The sequence below is a fragment of the Mastigoproctus giganteus genome, chromosome 6 (assembly GCF_048544385.1).
Source record: "Mastigoproctus giganteus isolate SK-2022 chromosome 6, ASM4854438v1, whole genome shotgun sequence".
Taxonomy (NCBI): domain Eukaryota; kingdom Metazoa; phylum Arthropoda; class Arachnida; order Uropygi; family Thelyphonidae; genus Mastigoproctus; species Mastigoproctus giganteus.
Genome location: NC_143580.1, coordinates 45,990,559 through 46,017,789, shown reverse-complemented (window position 1 = coordinate 46,017,789; position 27,231 = coordinate 45,990,559). Strand labels below are relative to the sequence as shown.

Below are 27,231 nucleotides of genomic sequence, written 5' to 3'. Positions count from 1 at the left end.
TCGACTGTTTCAGTGATGGCTGAGCAATGAAGGCCAACAACAGCTGCATACACATCGACAATCGGTGCTGACAACACCAACTGCACCGACAGATAAATTGATACTGTCGCCATCGCAACTGCACTAAACTGTCCATATTTCCAGTGAAAACGAGCTCCTTTTCTGTACGGCTGCTGTGGTTGCGAACTGGAAGGGAGAAGTAATCGCCTTATCACTCCAAGTCAGCAGGTCTAAAGGCTAAAGCAACGAGAATCAATTTGGTACAGAAACACAAATGGCCTTTTTTTCCAATGGCATTAGCAGAATACGCACAACAGCACACGCCACTGAGGTCACCATTTACCCTTTTTCTGTCAATATTTTTATAACCAATGTTGATATTATTTTTCAGAGAAATATGACAGAGCACCTCAAATTAGAACACGTAAGTGAGAGCATCAACTGTAATGTTCTTCCTTTAGGAATCAATAATAGAACCCATCCTATATATTTCAAAAGCAAAATACATAACCTAAAGAATTCCTTTAAAGTTCTTAAGAGGAAAAGAACTCTAAAATGAGTTCTTTACATCTAAAGCATAAGCAATACCGACTGACTATTTGTGACATGCGAAATTTGAGGTTTTCTTCAGCGGGTGGGAGGAAGGCCTTATTCTTTTACAACAGTTTGGCGGAGGAATATATGAATTTCATTTCTTATTTTATTTCCGTCCGTAATTGTTTTCCCATGTCTCATCAACAGCAGCGTAAAAACTTCCTCAGTGTGTGTGTGTGTATATATATATATATATATATAAAAACTCAGAAAAGTGTGAATCTCAGTCGTTAGCCTCCCATGCATTGTTAGATCATCGCAGCGTCTGAGGATATTAGAGCGGATCTGATTACGGAACATTAAAATGATGCATGTTATGTCAATGTTTCTCAAACAGCATCCGTGTATATTTGGGGGTCCACGAGGTCCACAAATAATTCCTGAAATTCCTTATACTCGCACTGAAATAATTTTTAATATAGAAACAATTCTGCTAACTTTGGGTGCTATGGAAAATTTGATGCGTATGGGGCAGGGAGTTCTTACGTCAAAAAAGTTTCAGAACCACTGCCTGCTAGTGTAAACTGGTGGATTAAAATAACCAAGTTTATATTCCACAGCGTGGATACAAATGGTATTTCTGGAACTCACAGTTGGTTAATTAAGCGAACTGTTTAGTCCTTTGAGAAACAAAATGCCTGGCTGAAGTCGATGGGTAGTATTTATATAGAGGATTCCATGATTCCTTTGTTGCTAACTCAGAATGGAAAAAAATAATGAAAATAAATGACAAAAGCATGCTAAATCAATATAGAAATGTTTTAAAACCATGATAGCTCTGAACGTGAGGTAGGCTACAGTCACCCCCCCCCTGTTTGGGTTAATATTCATATGATTATAACTAATATAATTTGAGTGAGGCTGAACAGTTGTTTATTGCCATAAGCACCGCAAGTGACCTAGATCGAGATATTGAGGTTCTGATTAAACTCTTGTACATTTTTGATTTGTTTTAATATAAATAAATAAATTAGTATTTATTTTTAAATACTAATAATATTTTAGGGCAGAAATCCTCAAACTATATAAAACTCAAACTATGGCATTAGTTAGCGTATTTGCACCATTACTACATAGTTGAATTTTTTGGATAAATCGAAGTTGTACATTGGCATCACTGTGACATCTCATATTGTGAAATCCTTCAAAATGAGTTGCCCTTCTTATACTTCCCTCATTAGAGAAGACTATTGTTACTTATTGTCAGTTGAGTATCACCCCTCAGACAGTACTGTTTCGAAGCTATTTGGCTTCTCATCATCTGCCCTAAAATATTATTAGTCTAAACACACCTTTGGGGGTCTCTCATACTGTGTAAATAAGTCAACTGGGCTGTAACCCTTATACCTCTGGGTCCCTACTCGCTCACTGATGAGAAGCCAAATAGCTTCGAAACAGTGCTGTCTGAGTAGTAGTACTCAAATGAAAATAAGTAACGGTAGTCTTCTCTAATGGGGAAGCGTTACTTATTTGAAGTATAAGGAGGGCAACTCGTTATGAAGGATTTCACATTATGAGATGTTATAATAATGATGCCAATGTACAAACTTCGGTTTTTTCAAAAAAATCAACTATGCAGTAATGATACTAATGTACTAACTAATGTCATTATTTTTAAATAGTATAATTTATATATTTTTAAATTACAGTTTCTGGTTCAGCGGCATCTAGGGCCATAATCCAAATCCATGTTTCTAGAAGTAAACAAAAAAAAGAAGGGTTAAACTGTTATAAGACTTGCCACATTATGAATAATACACTAACAAGATGGAGGGGGAGTACATCATCATAAAAAGACAGGTGTTAAAACATGAAAGGTAGGCTATTTCAATAAACCAACAAAACTTAAAAACAAAACAAATTACCGGTAATGGTTACAAGCTGTGCAAGTTCATCAGTTGCAAAAAAAAAAAAAAAAAAAAACCCATCAAATTGCCAGTTAAAATCTGCTTGAAGGAAGCCAACTAAAAGCTCTACGTCGTTCACTAATAAATTAGAGCTGTTGATTAGCACATTTTCAATCATTAAATTAACATTGCACTGTTCATAACAAAAGATAATCCTAGGCTCTCGGGAAATAAGAGAGCGTGGTGTGGCAAAATTAAAAAGTTCACAAACAAGCTTCGCATAGCCTATATGAAGTCCAGTCAAAACAACCTCCTCCCTACAAACTTTACGCAGAAGAACCAAAGCATGATCACGGGTTTTTGATATGATTTATTTAATCCCTTTCTGTGCTATACTGTCTGCCTAGATGAGAGACGGTTTTTAAGAATCATCTGTGGGAAATTAGTATAACAAAATGTGCTGCGTTGTTGTCTGACCCAATGCGAAGAAAGCTGTGTGTAAAGGTGTCAGTCTATTCTCTAGACCTCGTGTATTCGATGGCTGGCTTCACTATTTTTCTGGATGAAATTCCAGTTTCCGGGAGGAAAATGAGTATAGCTCTTACAGAAGATCAACTCGGCCCGATGTGGAGAAAAGGAGAAAAGAGAGGGGAGGGGAGAAAAAAGAACTGTAAAAATTCCTTCTGGCTTCACGAGATTGAAACTCAGTGCTATCATATGAGCAGAGAGCTAGCACGCACCCTGGGCAAACAGTCACCGCAATGGCTCACATTTCCTCGTGGGGAACCCAGATTCCCACCACAGGTCCCCTTCACAATGTTCCTGCCTGAGGCATCTGGTGCTGACATTATGAGAATTATAAAAAGAATGCAGAATTATTCAGATACGACAAAGGAGTCAATGTTGACCAAACCGTATGCAATGAAGCCAATAAGTCAGTACACAAGAAACACCGCATTACATGTGTTGCAATGCAAGTATAACAGTATGAATCTCTTCAATATATCTCTATCTCTTCAATATATATATATATTAGGGTTAGTATCTATCTGGAAAGGCCCTAAGCCGAATTATGTCTCAGATTTCGAATTAGCTAAAACTCTGTAAATTGAGCGCAAAGTACAGCAAAATGCTGCTGGTAAGTAGATGGTAGAGCAGTTACCATGCTTCAACTCCAAAAAGAGAAATCACAAGGTGAATAGCGAACATTCCAAAATGGTTGTGGCTGCCCAGTTGACAGCACAACATGCTCTACCGACAGATTGAGATCATCAAAACACCCAGCAACTCGGATGCTCAAAGGTCGATTAGCTGTACGGTTGGTGACATAAACATTTACCCAACATGGAGAAAAGCAGGTGGTTACATGACTGATCTAGTAAGTACTTCTGTTTGAAGGCAAATCGTAAAGACAACGGAGCACGTAACTGGAAGAAGCGGGAGTGCAATAGCACACACTCTTTGAGTAGGCTGGTGTACAAGTCCCTGACTGCCAACCTGCACTGGACCAGGGTGGCAGATTATAGTCCATTCCCTCAACATGACTGGTTGAGGAGGTCTACAGCCAGCAATGGATTGACAATGGCTGCAGATTAATTATAAACGGAATAGTTCACGGAAAAATCCCATTCTCTTCATCTTAGATCGGCGAAATATATCACCTGTTGAAGAGGCCTTCAAAAATTCCTGAATACTTTGAAGGGATTCGAATAGATCCGGACCTATTACAGTAATTGTACTAAAAAGTATGTTGTGAGTAATTTTAAGAAGTTTTTATTAAACAAATACAATAGAGTACCACGCACAAAATGTGTATGTATTATGAACTGTACTACAAAGTACCCAGTCCAGCTATTCCACGTTAAAGAGGTGGACTGGTTCACTTTAAAAACAAATTTCTAAATACACCTACCAATATTTTTTTTTTATATATTACGTTATTTTTGTTATTATTTATAGAGCACATTAGCATTCGAGGCCATAATGCACTGTTATATTTCGCACAAAGAGTTTAGGTTGTTATACTTAAGAGAAAACTTTTCCAAAATATTAAAATAAGTTCAAGCAGATACATAATTAATCATGACATTCGAATGTCATAGGTTTTGTTTTCCAGTTTAAGCACGAGTTAAGAGTTCATTAGCTATATAATGCACGTAAACAATTTAGAAGTTTGCATTCTACCCTCAGATGATCGAAGTCCTACTATAAGAAGTTTGTTATAGATGTAAAAAAAAAATAATAATAATAATAAATTGCGTCTGATTTCAGTCTCTCCTACACGAGCTATGTTATTAATCGCGAATGTCGGTAAAAGTGAAAATCGTATGCATTTCCGTAAAAAGCATTGGTTAGTTACAGCGTGTATGTCGTTAGAAATGGTTACAACCTACTGGAAAGGTAATAAATCATTTGACGTACGTTATACATCTGGAACGAACAACTGATGGTACTCTTGTCAAAGGCGGCACTCGAGACGGTTTCATTTAATCATCCCAACAAGCCAGTACTACCAACGTCACAAGCCACCCATGTCTATGTTCTAATTTCATTTCATAGCGAATCCCTTCCCTCTGAACTCATTTTTGAAAAATAACAGTTAGTTTCAAAACATATTGAAAATAATCTTTATCTCAAAAATTCACCAATAACATCCAAATTCCCACACCAGAGTGAACCAGGCACACAACCCTCCAACAGGTTACCAAATCCCTAATATACACGTTTGGAAAGAATATTTCAGAATGCAGACGAGCTGGAAAGGATATCAAGAAGAAATAGAACGGTTTAGATAAAAATTGGGATTCTTATAGAAATAAGCTCCACTTGTGTGAAGCGCAGTCTGCAAAACCAGGCATCTTTGGTGGCATCTAAGCCTTTATTTGGTTAAAGCTTTATTATGTTGAGGAATTAATTAAACATATATATATATATATATATATATATATATATATATTTGGGGGGCATACAAATTAGGGGCTTCGGATTAAAAGAGGGGGGGGCAACTTTGTAAAAATTTATAAATATCTTATATAAATACAAAAAAGAATTAGACAAACATTTAGTTAAAACAAGAAACTATGAACAATAAGGGTTTTAATTATTATGATTATTTTTAATGCTGATGATATATAAGTTTCGTTTGCTTGTATTATTCCGCTAGTACAGTGTACTAATACTACAGCAGATACTGTACACAGCGGTCGCAAGGTACACGTGACCAGGAGCTCACCGGCCTGTGATTAGTTACCCTGGTTATGCGATCATGAATATCGAATTGTTCTGTTAAAACTATGTAACAGAATGAGTAAAGAATTTTGCTGGAATGTTCACAGATATTCAATTCATTGGAACAAATCAAAGCTTTACAAATCCTTGCTGACTGTTATGAATAATACATTTTCATCAATTAGTTTCTGTGATCTATGCCTAGGAATCGATTCATACAGTGGCTTAATATACGTATGCTAATTAATCTGTAGTTCCCGCAACAGACATGTCCCTAGAATTGGAATTAAAGGTATCCTCAGGAACTACAGCACGTAATCAATACTACGGGAATCAATTAAGATAATTAATATAGGCAATGTTTAGCTATGCACGCATTTCCAATAAATAAATCTCATTTAAGTAGCATTCGATTTGCTGTGCATCAGTAGGAAAGGAACTATGTAATCATTATTTTATGCAGTATAAATCAGGAGTCCCTCATGAATATTTTAAATATATGTACGCATATATTTGAAATATTCACGAGGGACTCCTGATTTTTTTTTTTTTTTTTTTTTTTTTTTGTGATAGATGAAATTCACGAGTTCATGGGTAGTAAATGGATGGTCACTGCACAAAATAGAAGGAACTGGAAAGTTGTTGGAGAGGCCTTCATCCTGCAGTGGATTGAAAATGGTTGATGATGATAGGCTTTGGTTCTCCGTGACAGTATAGCGGTCTGGCCACTTGTCACTCGTTTGGAGAGGCTTGGGTTCGATTCTTGTCGACCACTAGAGGACTCTAAAGTCCTCTTCAATCGAGACTGTAAACAGCCGATAACATAATAATAATTTAATCACATGCGCAATTTTTTAACTTTGATTTCAGATTTGATGTACTTGATTGATTAAAAATACAATTATTGACTAATACTCCTTACAGCAAAAATTTACATTTATTTCTTCAAGTGCTACATACTCGGGCGAAATCCAGACACGTTCTTTCTCTTTAAGATCCAATAAATGACGGTGTCGATTTCGGATGGCCTTGGTTAAGCTTGAGTTTAATACAGCACATCTTTCCTCTCTTACTGCTTTCTACATGCTTCTAGCCCAAAAATAAGGCAGCTGCGTACCGTTGCATTCACCATCAGCTTAAAGATGAGGAATAAAAAGAGCGGGATGTCGAATAATTATAAAATTCTGATTGGGATGTCGAATTATTTTTCGATATCCCACCCAGAATTTTGGAAAGCACTGAAGTAATTGGTTAACGCGTACCACTAGTAGACAGGATGATTAGGCAAGCCCACTACGTCTAAAACACTTCGGGCATGATGATAAATTCGCAACCTTTTGTTGAGTGATACCTGGGAATCCACCGTTTTCTCTTCAGTCACTAACTGAAAAAGGTTGTCATTATTCCATCCTGCATTATACCAACTGGCACACAATAATCCTAGCCCATCATATATCAACATTCCTAGCTGTAATGGTCATTTTTGTTACAGTTAGGAAATGAATAGTAACCTTACAGAACGGCGGAAACTGCGAAAATGAAACCTTGAGTGATCCACGACAGCTGACTGTAATGTCTATCGTGCTCATAGGATAAAGAAAGATAGCACAATTATCTGGGACTACAATAAAGAAGAAAAACGTGAAAGGAAAGAACACTGACAGAGAATGAAGTTGCATTGCAAGCTGCAGTGCATGAGTATAAGCTTGCTGTAGTAGTAGCAACAAAACTTTATAAGGAAAACAATGTTCTGTTTATCCTCCTACACAAACACAATACATCAAAAGAGTTTACAACTAGACTATTTTTGGATAGACTGTGGGCTCGAACTACGGTCAATTCAAATACATGTACTACTGCACTCGCAAGTTGACGCGACATGTGGAAAAAATATACAAAAACGGAGAAGAATCAACATTATCCCACTATCAGTTTGAACTTCCGAGAATAATAATTTCCTTATTTGAACATACAATTTCAGTACGTGGAAAGAATATCTGCACCCCGTGACAACCACAGCAAAACAGGACTTACATAAAGAAATAACACCGCTATTTCAGATATAATTAATGAACTAGGCCTGACGTAGCCGAGTGGTCAAGGACAAGAGTGCATAGCCCTCGTTCCTTGAGTGGACCGGGTTTCAAGCAAATGACTACTAAATACGATTAATATTTGTATTGACGATTTATTGTAAACTCTACTGACTTCCTTGTCGTGCCGGAGTATAAACAGAAAATTTAATTTAATTTAACTAACAAAATAATATACAGGGTGTTTCAGTTAAACGTTTCAGAACTTCTAAGAGGGGTAGGGTACATCCTGACAACTCGAAATCATATAGCAATGTGGGGTCGGAAATGCTCTCCTGAAGCGGTGTTGTACACAGAAGCACCATAAAGAAAAGAGACCGTAAGTGAGAAATCGTTTTAATAATACATGAAAAGAAGCAAAAGGTACATGGATTAAAGTAAGTGTTCGAAGTTTCTTCCACGGGCTACAATGCACGCCTCACATCTCCGACGCATGGACATCCGAACATTCTGGAATACTCCAGGCGAATTTCGAATTTCTTGAACAAGAACGCCAAGTTAGTAGGATGGATGATTACACGAACGCAGAGTTAGCCGATATGCATTTGGCGTACGGGGCTGCAAATTGTAGTGGGCCAGCCGCACAGCGTTTGTACGCGGAACGATATCCGACGAGGCGTATTCCCAGTCATAATTTCTTTGCAAGACTGCACCAGAGGTTAGCTGAGAGAGGTTCATTTGAAAGAGCTGACAGGGACAGGGTAAGAACAGCACGGACTCCAGCCGTCGAACAGAATGTGCTGCAGCATGTACAGGGGAATCCAAGAACGAGTACACGAAGTCTAGCAAACGCAGTCGGGGTTTCCCATTGCAGCGTCTGGAGGATTCTACGAGAACAAGACATGCATCCGTTTCACGTGCAGCGTGTCCAAACACAGCAACCGGAGGATTATGCACCTCGTATTGCTTTCGCACAGTGGTACCTTGGAAAATGTGCTACAAATCCCCTTTTTCCTGCTGAAGTGTTGTTTTCCGATGAGGCATCCTTCACAAGGGAAGGAATTTTCAACACGCATAACGACCATATCTGGGCGGTCGAGAACCCGCATGCAATACGACGTCGTGCAGCACAGATTCGATTTTCGGTCAATGTATGGGCCGGTATTATGGGAGATCACCTCATCGGACCTTACCTGTTACCGTGTCGTCTAACCGGACCTATCTACTTGATCTTTCTGCAGCAAGTATTGCCACAACTTTTGAGAGATGAACAGATTTCTGCATCGACGCAACAGACAATGTGGTTCCAACACGATGGAGCCCCTGCCCATTATAGCGGAGATGTTCGTAACTACCTGGATGTCACATTTGGTCAACAGTGGATCGGACGTGGTGGTCCCGTGCGTTGGCCTGCTCGGTCACCCGACCTATCATGTCTTGATTTTTATTTCTGGGGTCATATGAAATCGCTAGTTTATGACACCCCTGTTGACAATGCTGAGGAGCTGGTTGCAAGAATCGCAGTAGCTGCCGAAGAAATTCGAAATTCGCCTGGAGTATTCCAGAATGTTCGGATGTCCATGCGTCGGAGATGTGAGGCGTGCATTGTAGCCCGTGGAAGAAACTTCGAACACTTACTTTAATCCATGTACCTTTTGCTTCTTTTCATGTATTATTAAAACGATTTCTCACTTACGGTCTCTTTTCTTTATGGTGCTTCTGTGTACAACACCGCTTCAGGAAAGCATTTCCGACCCCACATTGCTATATGATTTCGAGTTGTCAGGATGTACCCTACCCCTCTTAGAAGTTCTGAAACGTTTAACTGAAACATCCTGTATAGATAACATTAAATTGATTCTTATTGCAGTATAGCCAAAATTAACCGTATTTGAATTTAGTGAGCCACACTTTTCAGAAATTATTTTGCTCTAAAAGAATTTTGGTATGCAGTCTTTCCCTTGGGTTTAATTTAATATGATAAAGTTTAACGGCTTAATATAATAAATTATTAATGTACCTAGAAAATGTACCCTAAAATGCAATCCATTTCAGGCGTGTTAGTAAATAGTAATAATTCATGATTTATAACAACAACAAAAAAAAGAGCAAAAAAAAAGGCAACGACTCATCATTTTTGGGTTCATTTTATTTTTCGTAATTTTCAAAGTTTTACTAAAATAAAAATCGTTTTATGAGAAAATTTCATTTTTGTGCATCGCCACTTTGCCCATGCATTCCTAAATTTCCGGGTTTCTATTGTCCGATTTAATAAAATTTGGAAAGGATCGACAAAACGTTCTAAAGCGCGAAATATAAAATTTCGTGAAAATCCATTCAATAGGATTCGAGTTATTACATGAGACGGACAAGGAAATAAATAGCTCCCATTTCTATCCAACTACAAATATTACATGACATTATAGTAAAATATTTAAATATTCAAAAATATTAAAAGCATTATATTAAAATAACATTAAAAAGGCTAAAAACAGATGTACAAAAGTGATAGAAATAAAAAATCAGCTAAGTTGGAAGAATTAAAAGTAACATTTGTACTTAAGGCAAATGCTGCTGAAACAGAAACAAAAAGCAAAACTCAGAAATTTTTTCTATAAATTCCTCAACTTGTTCAAGTATTCTTCTCGCACATCTCGTTAAAGTATAATTTTTTTTTATTATACTGAAATTGGGAGTAACTAAAAATCTTTATTCCAGTAATTTCTGATGGAGATGCAGCTTCTCTGTAAAACGTTTTGTAACTACTGGTTGATACAATGACTCCCTCGCTCACCGAAGCAGTTCCTTTTTTAGACTAAACTATGGCCACCCCCCCATCTTCCCCCTAATGATGCCAACTGCAACTTCCAGGTGACTAGCATCCTGCATTCTCATGTAAACGTTAGCGCAAGCAACTGTAATCAAAAATGAATCTGCAGATGAAGGGGAAAAAATGAATATTCGCGCTTAAGAAAAAGACGTTACTGCTCCAAATCCTAAGTGTTTCAAAGGTAAACTAACTCTAAATAATCGTAACCAGAAGCGTGGCACAGATAAGGGGATTAAACAACTGACGAAATACATAAATTGGGGACACCAATAGAAGGAAACAATGAAACTTTGAAAGGTTTTATTACCAAACTAATGGTCACATAAGAAATCAAAAGCAGAATTTCAAGTAATGTTGAAATCAAACGACTCCGAAGAAAATAGTAACCAAAAGCGCATAAATACAGAGACAATTACTGCATTGCATTCAGTGGCATCTTTAGTATTTTTTTCTTCTAATGAAAGCACGTGCAGAACTCTCTGGAGATGCAAAACTCTGAACATGCGACGCTGCATGTTTCACATGTCTGCTTTCAAAGGGAACAGAGCCGGACAAAAAGAACAAAAGAGATCTGTTGTTGCTGTAAATGAAATTTGAACATGCTTCACTGGTCGCTAATGTTATCCCATCTCGATATAGATTTTTATTTGAATAACAAAATACGATATTATCCTCAGATGCTTATTTTGTACAACACAAACTTTCTGCAAATTGTGACACAACAGCATTTCAGAATACAAAAGCAAAGTAAATACAGTAACCATAAAAGGATGGTTTGTCTTACTAAATCACAAAAAATGACAAAATCTACTACAAATAAGGTTTCATTCAAACAAATTATTAACTTAAGCATAGAATATCCAAGGAAATTATTAAGAAATGAAAAATTTAAGAAAGAAATTAATAACAGAATGATGACACATATTCAACAGACACATCTTAGACTAAGTAATTCTTAATTTCTCCTCTTTTCACCCGCTAAGTTTGTATTTTGAGGATCACTGTTGTGTGTGGCAAAGTGGAGATGAGGGTGGAACAATTGCATGTGCGTGCGTGCGTGCGTTAAGTTGTTCCATCTTTCAGTGGACATGGCCAGCGGAAGAAATTACGCACTAATAAAAAAAAATTATTTTATTGAGGCTTTCTCCCCCCACTCCATTTGTTTAAAACAAATGTTATGAAATTGAAATAATAATTTGAATTGGAAACTAAATACAGGCATAAAGTAAAAGGCCTCTTTTTAAAGACCCCAGCCATTCATCATTGCTTGACGAATTTCACAGCACTTATCATATGAACACTTTTTATAACGTACGACATATGTCATAAAACGTCACGCGATAAAATTTTGCGTCAAACTGAACGAAAGCTCGACATAAATGTCCGAAAAGTTAAAAAGAACTTATGGAGATCAAGCTTTACCCCGAGCCCAAATTTTCCGATGGAACAAGGCCTTTTTGGAAGGGAGTAAAGCCAAAGCCTGTTGTTCCAAGTCCTGTCTCGGAACAACAGAGGAGAATATGGATAGGGCAAGGGCTCTGTGTCTGACAGACGGTTGGCATGAGATTGATGGCAGAGAAGCTGAACATGAGTCACCGAGCAATCTATGACATTTTAACAGAGCATTTGACCATGCACAAAATTTGTGCGGAAGCATTGCCAAAAAAAAAATCTCACTAAAGAGCAACTGCCTCGACCTTCTCTATCGTACTGGAACTGAGCCAGAGTTCCTTTAGCGAGTGATAACAGGTGACAAAACATGATTTTTGAGTACGATCCAGAAACAAAAAATAATAAATAAAATAAATAATTAATTAATAAACAGAGCGAGAAATGGCACACAGCAAAATGGTCACGCCCAAAGAAAGCACGAATGAGCAAAATCAGGAATTAAATCGATGTTCATCGTTTTTTTTTTTTTTTTTTTTAATTAGTGTGGAATGGTGCACAGAGTTCGTACCTCAAGGTAAAACTACCGATCACATTTTTTACCGAGAAGCTCTTGAACAGCTATGGAAAAGAGTACTACGCGTTCGCCTGAAAAGGCCTAAAACTGGATTTTGCATAACAACAATGCGCTCTGCCACTGCATGATATCTGTTACGCAGTTTTAACCTCAAAAATTATTCCATTGGTCCCGCAGCCACCGATTTGGTTGCTTTTTGTTTTATTCCCAAAGATCAAGAATTGCCTAAAAGGACATTGTTTTGGGACGATCGACAAAATCCAGAGTAAAGGGCGCACTGAAGAACCTCACAGAAGACGACTTTTAGCACGGCTTCAAGGGGTGGAAGGAGCGCTGGAGTCTATGTGTAGCTTCCCAAGGAAGCTACTTTGAAGAAGAGAACCGTCGGTTATAGAAAATTTTACTATAAAACTTTTTACAAAATCATCTCATTAATTTTGTGACAAACCTCGCATTTCATTTAATACAAATTTAAACTTATAGAAATATTATATTAGTTGCTTTAAAATTCCAGTACATCGATATCGCAGGTTACCATCAAAGACAAGTCTAAAATCATACTACCCATTTTCACAGCAACAGCTTTGCGGTAACCGAAATAAAAAAAAAGTTAAGTTCAGCAGGGGTTCAGAATATTCAAGCAATTTTACTCAGTCCTTTATTTCTTCAGATTAACAACCGAAAACTGTTTATGAAGATTAGCATTCATTCGGTCGAGTCCTCAAGAATGCATAAAGGAACTGTTTCCACTTTATATGCTAGTAAGAGCTTTCTGGCTTTTGAATGTTCAATAATTTAAATTTGAACGAATAAAATAATGAAACTTTGAACAAAAGCAGGCCTTTATTTTTGACTTTTTATATAATTATATAAGTTAATTAATGTATATAATAGTGTGAAATGAATGTACCCCATTCTAGAGTAATGTTCTTACAAGATGAAACTTTGTATTTACGCTAAAAATAACAATAAACAAAACCTATTAGAAACTTCATATCTATCCTGATCAGCAGATATGGAGGTATATTCGATCTGAATCCAGCTCGTTAAGAGCCGTGTATGGAAGCACCTTTCTGATAGTTGTTTCACGATACCACAGTTTATGGAAGAAGGCAGATTTCTCATGGGCATACCCAATTCTGAAAATTCAAGTACAATGTACTTCATCTACGTTGAAAACCTGTCCTCGATCTTAGCTCACTAAAACTAGCTGTATTTGTTAGCCAAGATCGAGATTAATCACTAGTATTTAAGATTCTCAGAAACTAGTATTTATATGGAAATATTTTCAAAACACAACTAATGAATGTGAGGTAGTCTCAGTTGCTGCTGCTGGTTTTTAGATGCATCAATATAGACAGCCATATAGAGCCATGTGTGTGGGAGGGGACCCCCGGGCAGATTTTCTTTTGCGGGTTTAAAAACTAGGAATAACTCATGGGGGAAATCCTAATCCCTCCTCCCGATATCAGTTAAACTACAGGCCCGATTGGTAGCCTTTAGAAATGACTCCAGTCTACAACGGGACTCAAATCCAGCCTCTCCAAACGGTAACAAGTGGAGAAACCGCTATTTCCTCATGGAGGCCAGTAATCTCTGAAATAACAGCATAACCACAGTATCTCCTCATCACGAACAACTGAATATTACTAAGATCAACTAGCTTAATAACTAACCTTTGACTTAAAAGGTTATTAATTTGATGGAAAAGGCAGTCATATGCGTGAAGCCGTAGGCTAAACAGTTTTTATTATCAATCATTCATCACTTCATGATTTAGGCTAGTGAAACTAAGCCTTACATACAGACATACTGGAAAAAGAAAGTTTGCGGTTATTGTTTACTGGAAGCAGTGCTGTAAGCGAAAAACAGAAATGCAAAGATTTATATTAGTTTATAGAAATTATGTAATCTAACTATCGTATATGGCAATAGAGAACTATATTAGACATCGGAAGCTGTATAAGGATACGGAAAATGACAACAACCCGTAGCATGGACGTTTAGAATACAAAAGTAGCAATGTAATTTTAATTAATTAATGATATTCCAGTATTGGAAAATATTTTTTTCCAATACTGGAATATCATTATTAGTAGGCATAACCTGGAAAAAAATATATTTTCCAGGTTCTGCCTACGTTGATATCTCGGAACCCTTACATTAAGTGCAAGTCATCTAACTTCTGCAACTCAGAAAGGAGACTTCTGGTATTCTAACTGCTATCCTTCCCATATTTTCTATATTATTATTACTGCATTAAATTAATTGGGGAATATGCATAACTTGTCGCTTCGTTTAATTAAGAGGCGTCCAAATTAGAACCATTCTTGCGCTTATAATTTCTTTCAGACTTTAACTGGGAAGGTCACTGCTAACACCCTTATGATCAACCCTTTCGCTCTGGTAATATCTCTTCCAAACTTCGACGTATGAACTTTCACCTGTAATATGAACAAAATTCTGGGCAGGTTACTAAATAACGTCATATTACACTGAGTGGACAGAAATCATGGGATACCTAGCAAGTAACGGGGAGGCTCACCTTTCGCACGGATAAGAGCAGTCACAAGACGAGGCATTGAGTCCACTAGTTCACGAAAGCGTTTAACCGGTATTTACATCCATGCTTGCTGCACCGCTGTCCATAATTCCATCGCATTCCTAGGTGGAGGATCCAAAGCTCGAACGGATCCTTCCACAACATCCCAAAGATGCTCCGCGGGGTTCATGTCCGATGAACAGGGAGGCCATTCCATGGTGGTAAATTCTGCGGAATGCTCTTTGAACCATGTTCTAGTTACCACGGCTCTGTGGGGAGGTGCATTGTCCTGCTGAAAGAGTCCATTGCCCTGCGGGTGCACGATTACCACGAAGGGATGCCGATGGTCTGCAAGGATGGATACGTAATCTGGACCGTTCAGAGATGCGTGTAGACGTACCAGAGGTCCCAACGTGTGCCAGTTGAACACGCCCCAGACCATTACCGACGGTCCACCTGCCTGAATAGTTCCTTGTAGGCATGACGGGTGCGTAGCTTCGTACGGTTTCAGTCAAATACGCACCCTCCAGTCCGCTCGAAATAACTAGAAACGGGATTCATCGGACTAGGAGACCCGTCTGCAATCATCCAACGTCCAGTGCCGATGTTTTTTCGCCCAGTTGAGGCGTAGAGTCCTGTGTCGTGGTGTTAGCAATGGGACTCTGGTGGGTCGGCGACTCCCATTACCTACTGTGGCTAATAATCGCCTGATGGTCTTGGTGAAGATGTTTCTGACACCTCCCTCGTTGACGTCTGCGATGATTTGTGTCACTGACGTCTGCGATGATTTGTGTCACTGTTGCTCTCCGGTTGGCTGACACAATGCGAGACAGACGGCCACGTTCATACACCACCTTTCTTCGCCCGCAGCGCTGTCCACGATGAGATATTATTCCGGAAATGGTGTATTCCCGATACACTCTTGATACTGTCGAACGGGAATAGTACAATTTCTGTACCACCTCCGCGACAAAGTGACCCATGCGTCCGGCACCCACTATCATCCCTCTTTAAAAGTTGGTTAACTCACGACGTTCAATGTCATACTGACATCGAATTACCGTCTACGCGAATGCAGTGTACCTATATACCTGCCAAGCGGTGGGTTCGTCCATTAGCGAGAGAGTGTGACAGCGTTGCGTTGCGCAGGAACCAGGTATCCCAAGAATTCTGTACTTTCACTGTACATTAAATGAATAACCATAAAATTAATTACGGATGTGAAGTGTTAATTATATTGGTGCTTCATTGGGCTTATCATTATTATTATCCATGCAGTGGATAAAAACAAGTAAGGTAATGTACACAGTGCGTGGTAATGTACACAGTGCGTTACATTTTAGGAGGATTTGATTTTTATTTATTAAATTAATTGTATACCTTTTTTCTGTGATTAATAAAGTGAAGAGTAAATACCTAATTAACTCGTTACGATAATTAGTAATTATTGTAATTACAAATACATTCCATTATAGTGGTAACATTTTATTGTTACCACAAACCCTGTATATAAAAGTAATTGTTTTCACTTCGTTGCACACACCTCTGAATAATAGTCGCTCAATGTCACAGCGCTTTACTACTTATTTTCTCATTGATTTTTCTATAAAAATTGAAATTCAACACGTATTTTAATTTTCTGCTTTGATTAATATAATAAGAAAACAATAATAATTCATATGGCAATAATTTATATATTTAGTAAACTGATAACAAAAAGCAAATAGTTTCAAATTCGCAAATCGAGAACATTTCTTTTTTGCGTATTCACCAATGGCCCACTAGCGGGACGCTCTTCTCCGAGACTGAAGGATTCATGCTCCCCCCCCCCCATCCAAGACCAAAAACTACAAAAAATACATCGCCAAGGAACCCGGAATGACAGGTTACACGTGTCGACGATGCCACCTGGCTTCAAACGATCCAACACATCACCGGATGATGCAGAGCAATCATCCAGACGAAGTACACTCACAGACACAACCAGGTCAACAGGATAACAAATCAGAGGCTAGCGAGAAAATACCAATTGATCAAAGGAAGTGTACCGTATTACAAGTACAATCCTCAGGCTGTACTAGAGACCGCAATCCATAAGCTGTACTAGAACCGCACCATAACAACGGACAAGACGATCTCGCACAACAGACCGGTCATAATCCTCGTTGAAAAGAAGGAAAACGCTACCTATCAAATCGACATAGCGGTGCCCAACGCTGGAAAACTCCAGAAAACCTACCAAGAAAATATCAGGAAATACACAGACCTAAGACAGGAGGCCAAAGAGATGTGGCATATTGAACAAGTAATGATCATCCCGATCACCGTGCCAACCACCGGCATGGTGCCAAATACCCTACACACAAGAGCCTAGCAGAAATAGGCTTCCCAGAGAACACCTACAAGGAACTCCAGAAAGTCACAATCCTGAACACCTGTAGGACAGTCAGCTAGTTCCTCGACCAATAGTAAAAGCGGACATAAGTACTCTGTGCACTTGATACCGGTACCCATCATGGGTTGGAAACTCCCCTTCCATAAGGGAGATATAATAACGTAATAATGATAGCAGGATTTCTATTTCCCTGATTTTAATGAAATTTCGAATGGCGCTACAAATATTTCCAAAAAATTCAAATATAAAATTTCATGAAATTCCATCTACTGGGAGTCGGGGGGGGGAGGGGAGTAGAGAAAGACGGAGAGAGATTTGCAACATTAAAATAACAATGGATAAAAACACAGTTTATGTTGCAACTTACCAGTCACTGCCGCCGGCAAGCCAAGATGAGGATGGGCGACGGACAAACAGACATTCAAAGACAAGAGGCGCTTTACGCTAATGCGAACGCACATATAAAAAAAAAAAATAATAATAATAATGCTAATATATATTTTAACGTCTTTCAAAAGCGATAAAAGTTTCAAACATAGGCATTCAGTTCAAAGTGAAGAAGAGGAGGAGGAGGAAGAAGAATTGAAGGTTGACGGGTGGCTAAAAATAGTTTTCTCCATTATTATTTATATAATAAATTGTGTCACATTTTGTCGGCTAGTTTTATTAAAAGCGTTGGTGCTCACTCTGTGGTTTCACAAATGCTGTACAAAAAATATCAACATTATTGGGGGGGAGGGGCGTAAGAAAACAGTACTATGTATAAGAAATATGTTATGTCCATTCAGTTCCGTACCCTGGGCAGAAGGATTTTTCGGCTCCCATTACTAAGAATATATATATATTTTTGGTTCACTCTTCTTCTGTTTTTGGCACCCCTTAAAGAATGGCGCCCAGGACAAGGGTCCTGCTAGCCCGTACCTTAATCCGGCACTATGCCCATTCTTATAGCCCGAATTAAATCGCTGTCACCTGCGAATGCGATAATAAAAATCCTACCCTCTGCTATCCAAAACACAACACTAACAGCAGCAGCAAAACAAGCAGACATTTCAATCTAATTGTTTTTTTTTTTTTAAATAACATTTCTTTTTTATGTATCCGCCACCATATTTCCCATTTCCGCAATGTAAATTTAACACCAAAACTATTCCTAAGCAAAAGCTTAAACTGAACTCTTTGTTGTATACATCATAAAAACTTATAACATCATTCATATTTACATTCTTACAATTGACAGAGAAACTTTAATTATGCATATTCCTTCGTGCTCAACAACAGGAAACACCACTGAACACTGAAAGCCAGACAAAAATATCACATGCTTATGGAAATCATATTTAAATAAAAGGCGTGCCACCAATTCACTACACGTCTGAATTGAATTTCATTTGGGTCTACGTCACGAAGACATTGCGGCATTTAAATTTATTATTTTTAGCATTACGTGTTATAACACAATGCATTATAGTATTATTGTATGATAGCTATTATTCCCACGTAAAACTGTTATTCTACTATAATTTAAAAAACTTATTATTCCTACATAAATGCTACAAGTAATGTGTTATTGACAAACGTAACAACGACACATTAACTGAATATGTTGACTTCCACTGCACTACATTTAATAAACTCATTACTTAGAACAAAGTACTAAGAATGTGCATACTTTTATGTCATGCATTTATTACAGAGGGCAGTGCGATATAAATGATTCCGAGGATCTCCTTTTGGAGATCTTCGAAATCATTTATACCGCTCTACTGTAACCTTTAATGGGCAGAATGTTTCCTCAACGGGCACATGAAGGTTCTCGCTAGTCCAAATTCGACAATTTGTGCTTTTTACAGATACAAGGTGAAAATATGCTTCAGCTGTCCATAAAATGTTGAATAATTATTCTGGATCTCGCACAACCCTGTCAATCATCAACTGGGCGAAATCGCAACAGTTGTGATAATATTATGGTTTCAATCGATGCACATGTTTAATTTTATAGGGAAATTGGTGGAGGCCTATCTTTAAGGCTTTATGTAACATTCACCAGGAAATACCAGTTACACGAGATGTATAGCGAGCAATGGACAATCAACGAATTTGACCGGGCTTAAGTTCTTGTTCCTCGCCCATTTTTGGAATCATTTTTTGTGATACTGACGGACGACCATTTTTAGGCTAACAAGTTAAAAAACCTCCTTCGAAACGGCTTAAAATTTAATACGGTTGCTTTCGAACATGGAGTCTTAAAGACATTTTTTCTGTCTTTAATACGATGGCAGCAGCACAGCGGTTATAATCACCGTCCTCCCCATAATTGGCAATGAACGCCTGTGTTCGAATACCGTCAATGACGCGAGGAACTTTATGGACACACTCTCTCTCTCTCTCTCTTTTTTTTTTTTTTTTTTTTTTGTACCCACTCCATGCCTGAGTTAGACGGTCTTAGGCGAGGATAGCAAGTTTTTACCCTCTCGGGAAATTCATATTTTCCAACAAAACAGTCAAACTGACCAAGGGAACACGGGCAATTTAAAGCATAATGCACATGGAGGCTATTCTCCGGTAATCCTAATATAATATTCCCTCCCTCCATTTCTGATATATATATATATATATATATATATATTTGAGTTAAGTTGTAATGTATAACATTTAATGTATAAGTTGTTAATATACAGACGGATATAATGTTTAATCGTATTTGATGACATTAATCAGATCTGTAACGAATTAATATTACAGATTAGAAATAATATTATAAAATAGAGAAAAATTAACTATCCTATTTTCTTTTTACATACTTGGAGATTATATATATATATATATATCTGATAATTAAAATAAATATGATATTTAAAATAAAAACATCAGCCAGTAGTACGGCAATAATGCAGAGCGAAACGAAACGTAAAATAATATAAAATAAACAAACAGGGAAGGGAAGTAGCGGTAGTAGGACAAAAGGTAGTCGATAATTCCCTGTATAATTTAGTCAATTAAGTCATTAAACCCAATTAATAAAACATGATGTAAATTTAAAATAATGCCAATTATACATAATTTAGCGGAACCCCCTCGAAGGTACCATTTCCAAAAGACGTGAAATATCACCAAAAAAGGGTTAAAGAAACTACCAAAAAACTAAAATAACAAAATAATAGACTGACCATCATGCCCCATATCGACAGAAATGGGGCATGATGATAGCTACATAATGATAGCTACATAGCCATATTTATTTATTTTTATCACTTTTGCCTAACTTTTACCTCACATAATATATATATATATATATATATATATATATATATATATATAAATTTATATTTTATATTTATATAAATTTATATATTTATATATATAAAAAAAAATATATATATATATATTTTTTTTTAAATAAGGGTTGTAATATCACTACCGTCACTCTTGTAATAAAGTTTAATTAAAAGTGCTTTAGGCAATATTTTAAAACAAACTTTGGACTTCAGTTAGGACGACAGCTTCAAGCTTTTATCTTGACTATGAAGAATAGGTTCACGGTGAGCAGCAAACACTCGAGTTCTCCGATCCCGAGTCATTCCTTTTAATAACGAACGCAAAATCTAATTTGTTTAGTGGAGTGGTCACCTGGTGGTTAAATCACAATTTGACCACCAGGGGACTAAACCACTTGGTCCCCTGGTGGTCTTTCGAATTTTTTTTTAAAATGTAGTTCTCGAGTTGTCACCCTGTATTAGCAAAATCATAACGCAGAAATATTATGATTTCAAAAAAAGGAATCACAGATTGTGGATCATGACAATCCGTTTTCAAACCTTAAAAAAGAGATTTCAAAGTCTTGTGGTAAAACCAAGTGTAATTTGGCTAGATTAGAATCCTTGGCCTTTTCCCAAGCTAAACATAATTAAAAATATGCTCTTCTGAAATAAAAATAACAATCAAACCACCCAAAACCAGGAATGCCCTGGTTAGGGTGATATAAAATATAAATATTAGCACTGAGAGAGAAAAGAATTTTTTTTATCTTAATGACATGGAATGAATGCTCGCTCACTAATTAAGCAAAGCAGCATCAACACGAAAAATTCGAATGAGTACAGGCGAGAGAAAGTCATGAACTGAAACTTCTGTTTCGGAGGCAAAAACTCTCTATTTGGTTGGGACAGAGGTAAAGGATTCTCATTCTGCAGGGTGGTCAAACGCGAGGGTACAATAGCACATGCGTTTGAGCTGACTGTGGTTCTAGCCCCTATGAATTCTAAATACGGAGCTGTTCTTGTATGCTCTATCCAGTAAACTCCTCTTGTCTTATGCGGTCGGAATATAAACAATTTTTTTTTATTTCGCATAGTTTCGCTCTAACTTTGGGGACTGAAAAATCCATCCAAACTACATAACATGGAGTCAAGTGTCAAAATCTTTTAAAATTTTTCGAAAAATATAAATAATTCAGTATTCAACTCGCGTAATACCTTTCGCACAGTATAAATACACCATTTTCCTGGAGGTGCAAGATGACCCAAAGTACAAGCTAATCGATGATCGAAATCAATAACAGGATACGGTGCACTCAAATAACACTGGAAAGCCTTTGTTATCTTCGGATCAACTTCACACAGGGAAGAACCAACAGCTTTCATTACTATAATGAAAACCTTCATAAACTAAAATATAATTTTCAGAAACTAGCCCAAACCCATGTCAATTTTAAGGAGGAATTTCTGTTTCTGATAGCATTTCAGGAGACTTAGAATTTGTGACTAGGCAAATTAGACCGCATATCTACAAAGCTGAGAAACTTGGATTAAGAGTAATGAGATTTCCCCTGCCAGTTTAGTATTACTTATGTTAAGTCCACCATTATAATTATGGGTAATACTCCATAATTACAATTATGTCGTATGACCTATTATTTCCTGTACATAACGTGATTATACAGCTCTTGAAGTGTAAGCATGAAACATTTACAAATAGCCGCAACAAGTTCTGGATATTAAATATTCGGAAGTGGGATTTAAATAATGAACCCGTATATCAGCGAATATTTAATTAACCTATTAAACACAGCGAGCGTATTTAAATTAAGGATACCTCGACCAAATGCACTGCACGCCAAGAGCATTGAGCGAAGCGCATCCATAAGACTCATAACAAGAAGCCCACTTGTGCTTTTATTGATTGACAAATGAACGAAAATATGGCCCCGAACCACGATCAAACTGCGGATGCGGGCGAACTAACTCGAAGTCCTCAGTTTAAATCATTAAAATATCTCCTATCTCCCTCCATATAAGAAGAGTGCACATTATAAATTTCCACGGAGAGGGGAGAAAAAAAAAAACCTTGCAGATAAAAAGCCATACCATAGAAAAGTTGCTCAATAGAATAAAATCAGATCATTACCGTGGAGACATTTTATTCCTGTGCCTGCGACAAACATTACCCGACCCCCCTCTCCCCTCCACCATTATAATCGGAAGCAGTGAGGCATTCATAAATTCGTACCAAGAGATCGATAATAGTAGTTTCCCATGAGGCCAGAACTGTGAAATTTTCCCTCATGACTGATGAAAGACAGACATCATAAAGTGCCAGAAATAACTAGATAGCATCGACTCAATGTAATCTTCATGGAGAAAGGCTACAGATAGCACACAAAAGCGGAAGTCTACCTTTCGAGCTCTAGCAGTAATGACGTCTACAACCCCTTCAAAGTATTTATTTTCTTCAAAGCCCAGAAAGGAAATTTTGGTGTCAGCGCTTGAATAACAAATACTGGAATATAACTTTCGGATTTCGCATTTTAAATATACTTTGGTAAGTACAGGTTCCGATTGCTGAACAAGGATGACGTTCTCTGTAGTTTTTCCTTATCGTAATTTAATATAGTTGATACTGACAAAAAATTTAAAAAATAAAAATAAAATAAATAATAATAAAAAAAACGGATATTACATTTTATAGATCATTAATGTGTTTTGAGCGTTGTAGTAAACAATTATGAAATAGCAATTTTCTGTTCAATATTCCCGGAGAAGCCATGCAGCATTGGCGCACTATGGCCATAGTTGCCGATGCGTCTAATAAATCCTCAAATAAACGAACCCCCTATGCAGCATGAGAAGTTTTAATAACATACATTCAGCAGGACTACTATACTGTACTTTGTTTAAAATCTAAGAAAAGTGGCCTATTTTTAAATCACTTTTCGTGAGCTCAAAATCGCAACGTGCATACCTATCACATGACCACAGGTAGCCATTTTCTATTTTGATCATAACCATAATTACAGCAAAAGCTCATAACTGGGATTAATCTTCCGATTAATTCAAATTTATGTAGAAAGGTAACACCTATATACATTCTAAAATATGCTTTATTTGCAATTATAAATATCTCATTTGGAATTTACATTCAAATTTAACTATTTTAATTCAGACTGCTCATTTTAATGCATCCTCAACTATATAGTACTGTATCTGTAAAACAGTGTCACCGGAAAAAGAAATATATATACCAGGGTTCTTAAAAACGATGCTAGTCTGCGCACTTTCTGTAACCCACTCAGAGATTTCATTCTATTTATAAAATGTGACCTGGTTTAGTGATGCAGAAATTTAATTTCATACAGTAAACTGTTTAAAACAGCGCTTACGGGGATTGTGAGGGTGCTTGATTTTCGAGAGGAGTACCCTAGTAGTGGCTGAACAGTTTTAGAGAAGCACATTTCAGTAAATACGAGAATTAAACACACACACACACACACACACACACACACACACACACACACACACACACACACACACAAAAAAACTGGACTTATTTACATCTGTATATAGGTATGACAAAGGATAATGCAATGGCTTAATTATCACAGAAGAACAAGCTTGTCTTTGTAATGAGTTTTCCAGTATTGCACTACTTTCAACAGACAGCTTCGGCTATATTATAACTCTGAAAACTGATTATGCATACCGCATGCAGCTCAACATCGAATGACCTCTTTACAACTGTTTGCCTGCGTACTGTCACTAGAGACCACCTGCTATCTAATGAGAACAGGTAGTGCCGAAACTCTGTCATAACAGTCTCGTCTTTTAATGAAATGCCAATTAATCCTTTGGAGAGGAAATATGTTTGAAAGTAGTGCAATACCAGGAAACTCCTCACAAAGACAAATCTGTTCAGAAAATTAAGACCATTGCATTATCTATGCATTTTAAATCTTGAAGGAATAAAAATATATTGAAGAATGAGATAGTCCTGCAAACATTTTAAAAAGAAAAATTCAACTCATTTTTGAATGGATTCTTAGGAACAAATGCGATTTTTTACATGGGTTCTTAAAGATAAATGCGATCGTTTATACGAGTGCGAGATTTCTTTCTTAAAATTTCCAGTGTGTGTGTGCGCGCGCGCGCGCTGGATTTTACAGAGTTTATTGTATATTATTATTCAACATATAAATTTTCTGTTTATATACAGATCGGTCACATAAGGTTGGAGGAATTTACAAGGAAAATACTATTAGGCTCATCAAATGGAACTTCACATCACTAGATGACGAAAGAACCAAAACTAATATCAGTGTTGTAATACTCAGCCAGAACGGAATATGTGGAACGATAGTGGTTAACAAATGAGGTAACAAAGCAACACTTAAAAAAATCTGTTCCACTAATTATAAAAATAACATTCCATCTTCAGCAAGAAATCTTTAAAATGCCTTACTTTAAAGTAAGGTATTTTAGAGATTTCTCTAAAGGAAGATCGTCTGTAATGGCAACTGGGTGAAACATTTGATTAATGAATATCTTGTAAACTTTTTGGACCTTGAAAAATTTATTATATCACCACTTCTGTGTGGTTTAAGGCAGCGTCGCATATCTTTTCTTCAGGGCATTTGATTAATGTCACCAACCAAGGTAGATTCATAGCGATCCTCCACTTTAAGATCCCTTCAGAAGAAACATAAATCACTTTCAACGCACGTGCCTATTTTCGTTGCATACAAGGTACCCAAGGTTCTTGCACAAACTGCCATGCTTTTCTGTAGAAGGAAAAGGATACACATACTCTACCAGATTTAAGTTTTACACGACATTTCTAAATATAATAAGTTGTGCAAAAATGGGTCTGCATACAGAAAGAATGGGCCTGGGATACAAAAAGAACCCTCAATACAAGAAACCTCTCTTCCTCTAATGTAGCCTACACTATAAATCTTTAATAGGCGCCTTCACTAAAAATCTTTTAATATGGAACAAATACTAAAGAAGTTTTTAAGTTAATTTATCGCATTCAAGTAAACAAAAGACGGTTAAATGAAAAATCAGTCCGATTCTTTGCCATTAACCCAGTACGTACATTCTTAATCATGACGAAAACTACATCCTATTCTTTCAATTTCAAATATTTTTTATAGATCTGAACGGAACTAATGAAAGTGAAATACTTCTTTAATGAAAATTGACTAAATCTCAAAAGCAGTCCTTACCAAAGATTTTAAAAAAGATCCTCACGCAACCACGACATCTTTTATAGAAGTATTTCCTATTAAACGCCAATGACTAGTGGTTTTACAAACAAGAAACATTTTAATTACACCAGTAGTACATATGTTACATACGCTCATGAGCCAAAACATTATGACCACCCTTGTACGAGTGGATACATCCCACAGCACTTAGGAATGACGTCACCGACCGGCGCAGCGTATATAATGACGGCACGGTAGTGCTGTCAGTAGGAATCCTGTGCAATGGGGAAAGGGAAGAACCTGACGGAGTTTGAACGGAGAACGATTTGCGAGGCTAGGGAAGCGGGGACCAGTATCTCAGAAATCACAGGCATTGATGGCTGTTCGAAGGCCGTCGTAGTGAAGGTTTTGGAGGGAATAGGCCGAAGAGAGATGTTTGTTTGTTTGTTATTTGGTTTTTAGGAGCATTAGCAACTAAGGCCATATTGCTCCGGGATATGCGGTGGTCATTTCCTGACCTCTCCGCATCTTCCGTATTTGGTGGTGACAGGCTCGAACCCCAATCTAATCAAGAAGCGTGTGCTACGCACTGCTGCTCCTTCCCACCTGGCTACGGAGGCGCCCACCGAAGAGAGAGAGACACAACCACCCAACTTGCAAAGACGGGAAGATCGACTGGTTGCCAGTCGAGGTGAACGGCGGTTAGCGTGTGCTATCCGGAAAACAGACGACTCACGATATCTCATTCAACAGCAGACTACAATCAGGGCGTACATAGATATGTTTCCAAGTACATCACCCAGCGGACGCTCTTGTGGATAGTCCTGTGGATAGGCGACTTGTGTATGTGCCCATGTTGACCGACCGTCATGGACACTTCCGGCTGCAGTGGGCAAGGGAGCACCGTTCCTGGACTTTGGACGACTGAAAAAGTCGCCTGGTCTGATGAATCAAGGCTCCAGTTCCATCATGTCGATGGACACGTACGTATTCGACGGCTAGTAGGTGAACAGTTGCAACCAGACTGCACGAAAACAAGCCGGCGGTACCATGGTTTTGGGATGTTTTCATGGACATCACTAAGTCTCCCTCATCCACACTGAATCAATCCCTCACCGCCCAGATCCTTTTTTTTTTTTTTTTGTACCCTTAGTTTGGGCAACTATGGGTACGGGATTTTTGCTGTCACACACTGGTATAGCACTCCACTGGATGCGGAATTTCTCCCTTTAGCGCAGACAATGATTGTAGTACCTAAGGGCCACCACAATTCACGCCTAATTGGGCCCACCTTGTAGTGTTGACGGGCACTGT

At 37.6% G+C, this 27,231-nt stretch overlaps 1 protein-coding gene across 11 annotated transcripts in view; it reads right to left on the bottom strand.

Moving 5' to 3' along the window:
- The window catches only part of LOC150084219 (MAGUK scaffold protein DLG1-like), an 855,099-nt gene that overhangs the window by 263,966 nt on the left and 563,902 nt on the right, over positions 1–27,231 (bottom strand). Inside the window, exon 1 of one of the 11 annotated variants that reach the window (XM_090375946.1) lies at positions 2,242–2,284. The exons of the other annotated variants lie outside the window; for them this stretch is intronic. Coding sequence (XP_090232072.1) covers positions 2,242–2,271 — 30 coding nt within the window. The 5' untranslated portion in view covers positions 2,272–2,284. Of the gene's footprint in view, positions 1–2,241; positions 2,285–27,231 lie in introns of those variants that run through there. 11 annotated transcript variants of the gene reach the window in all.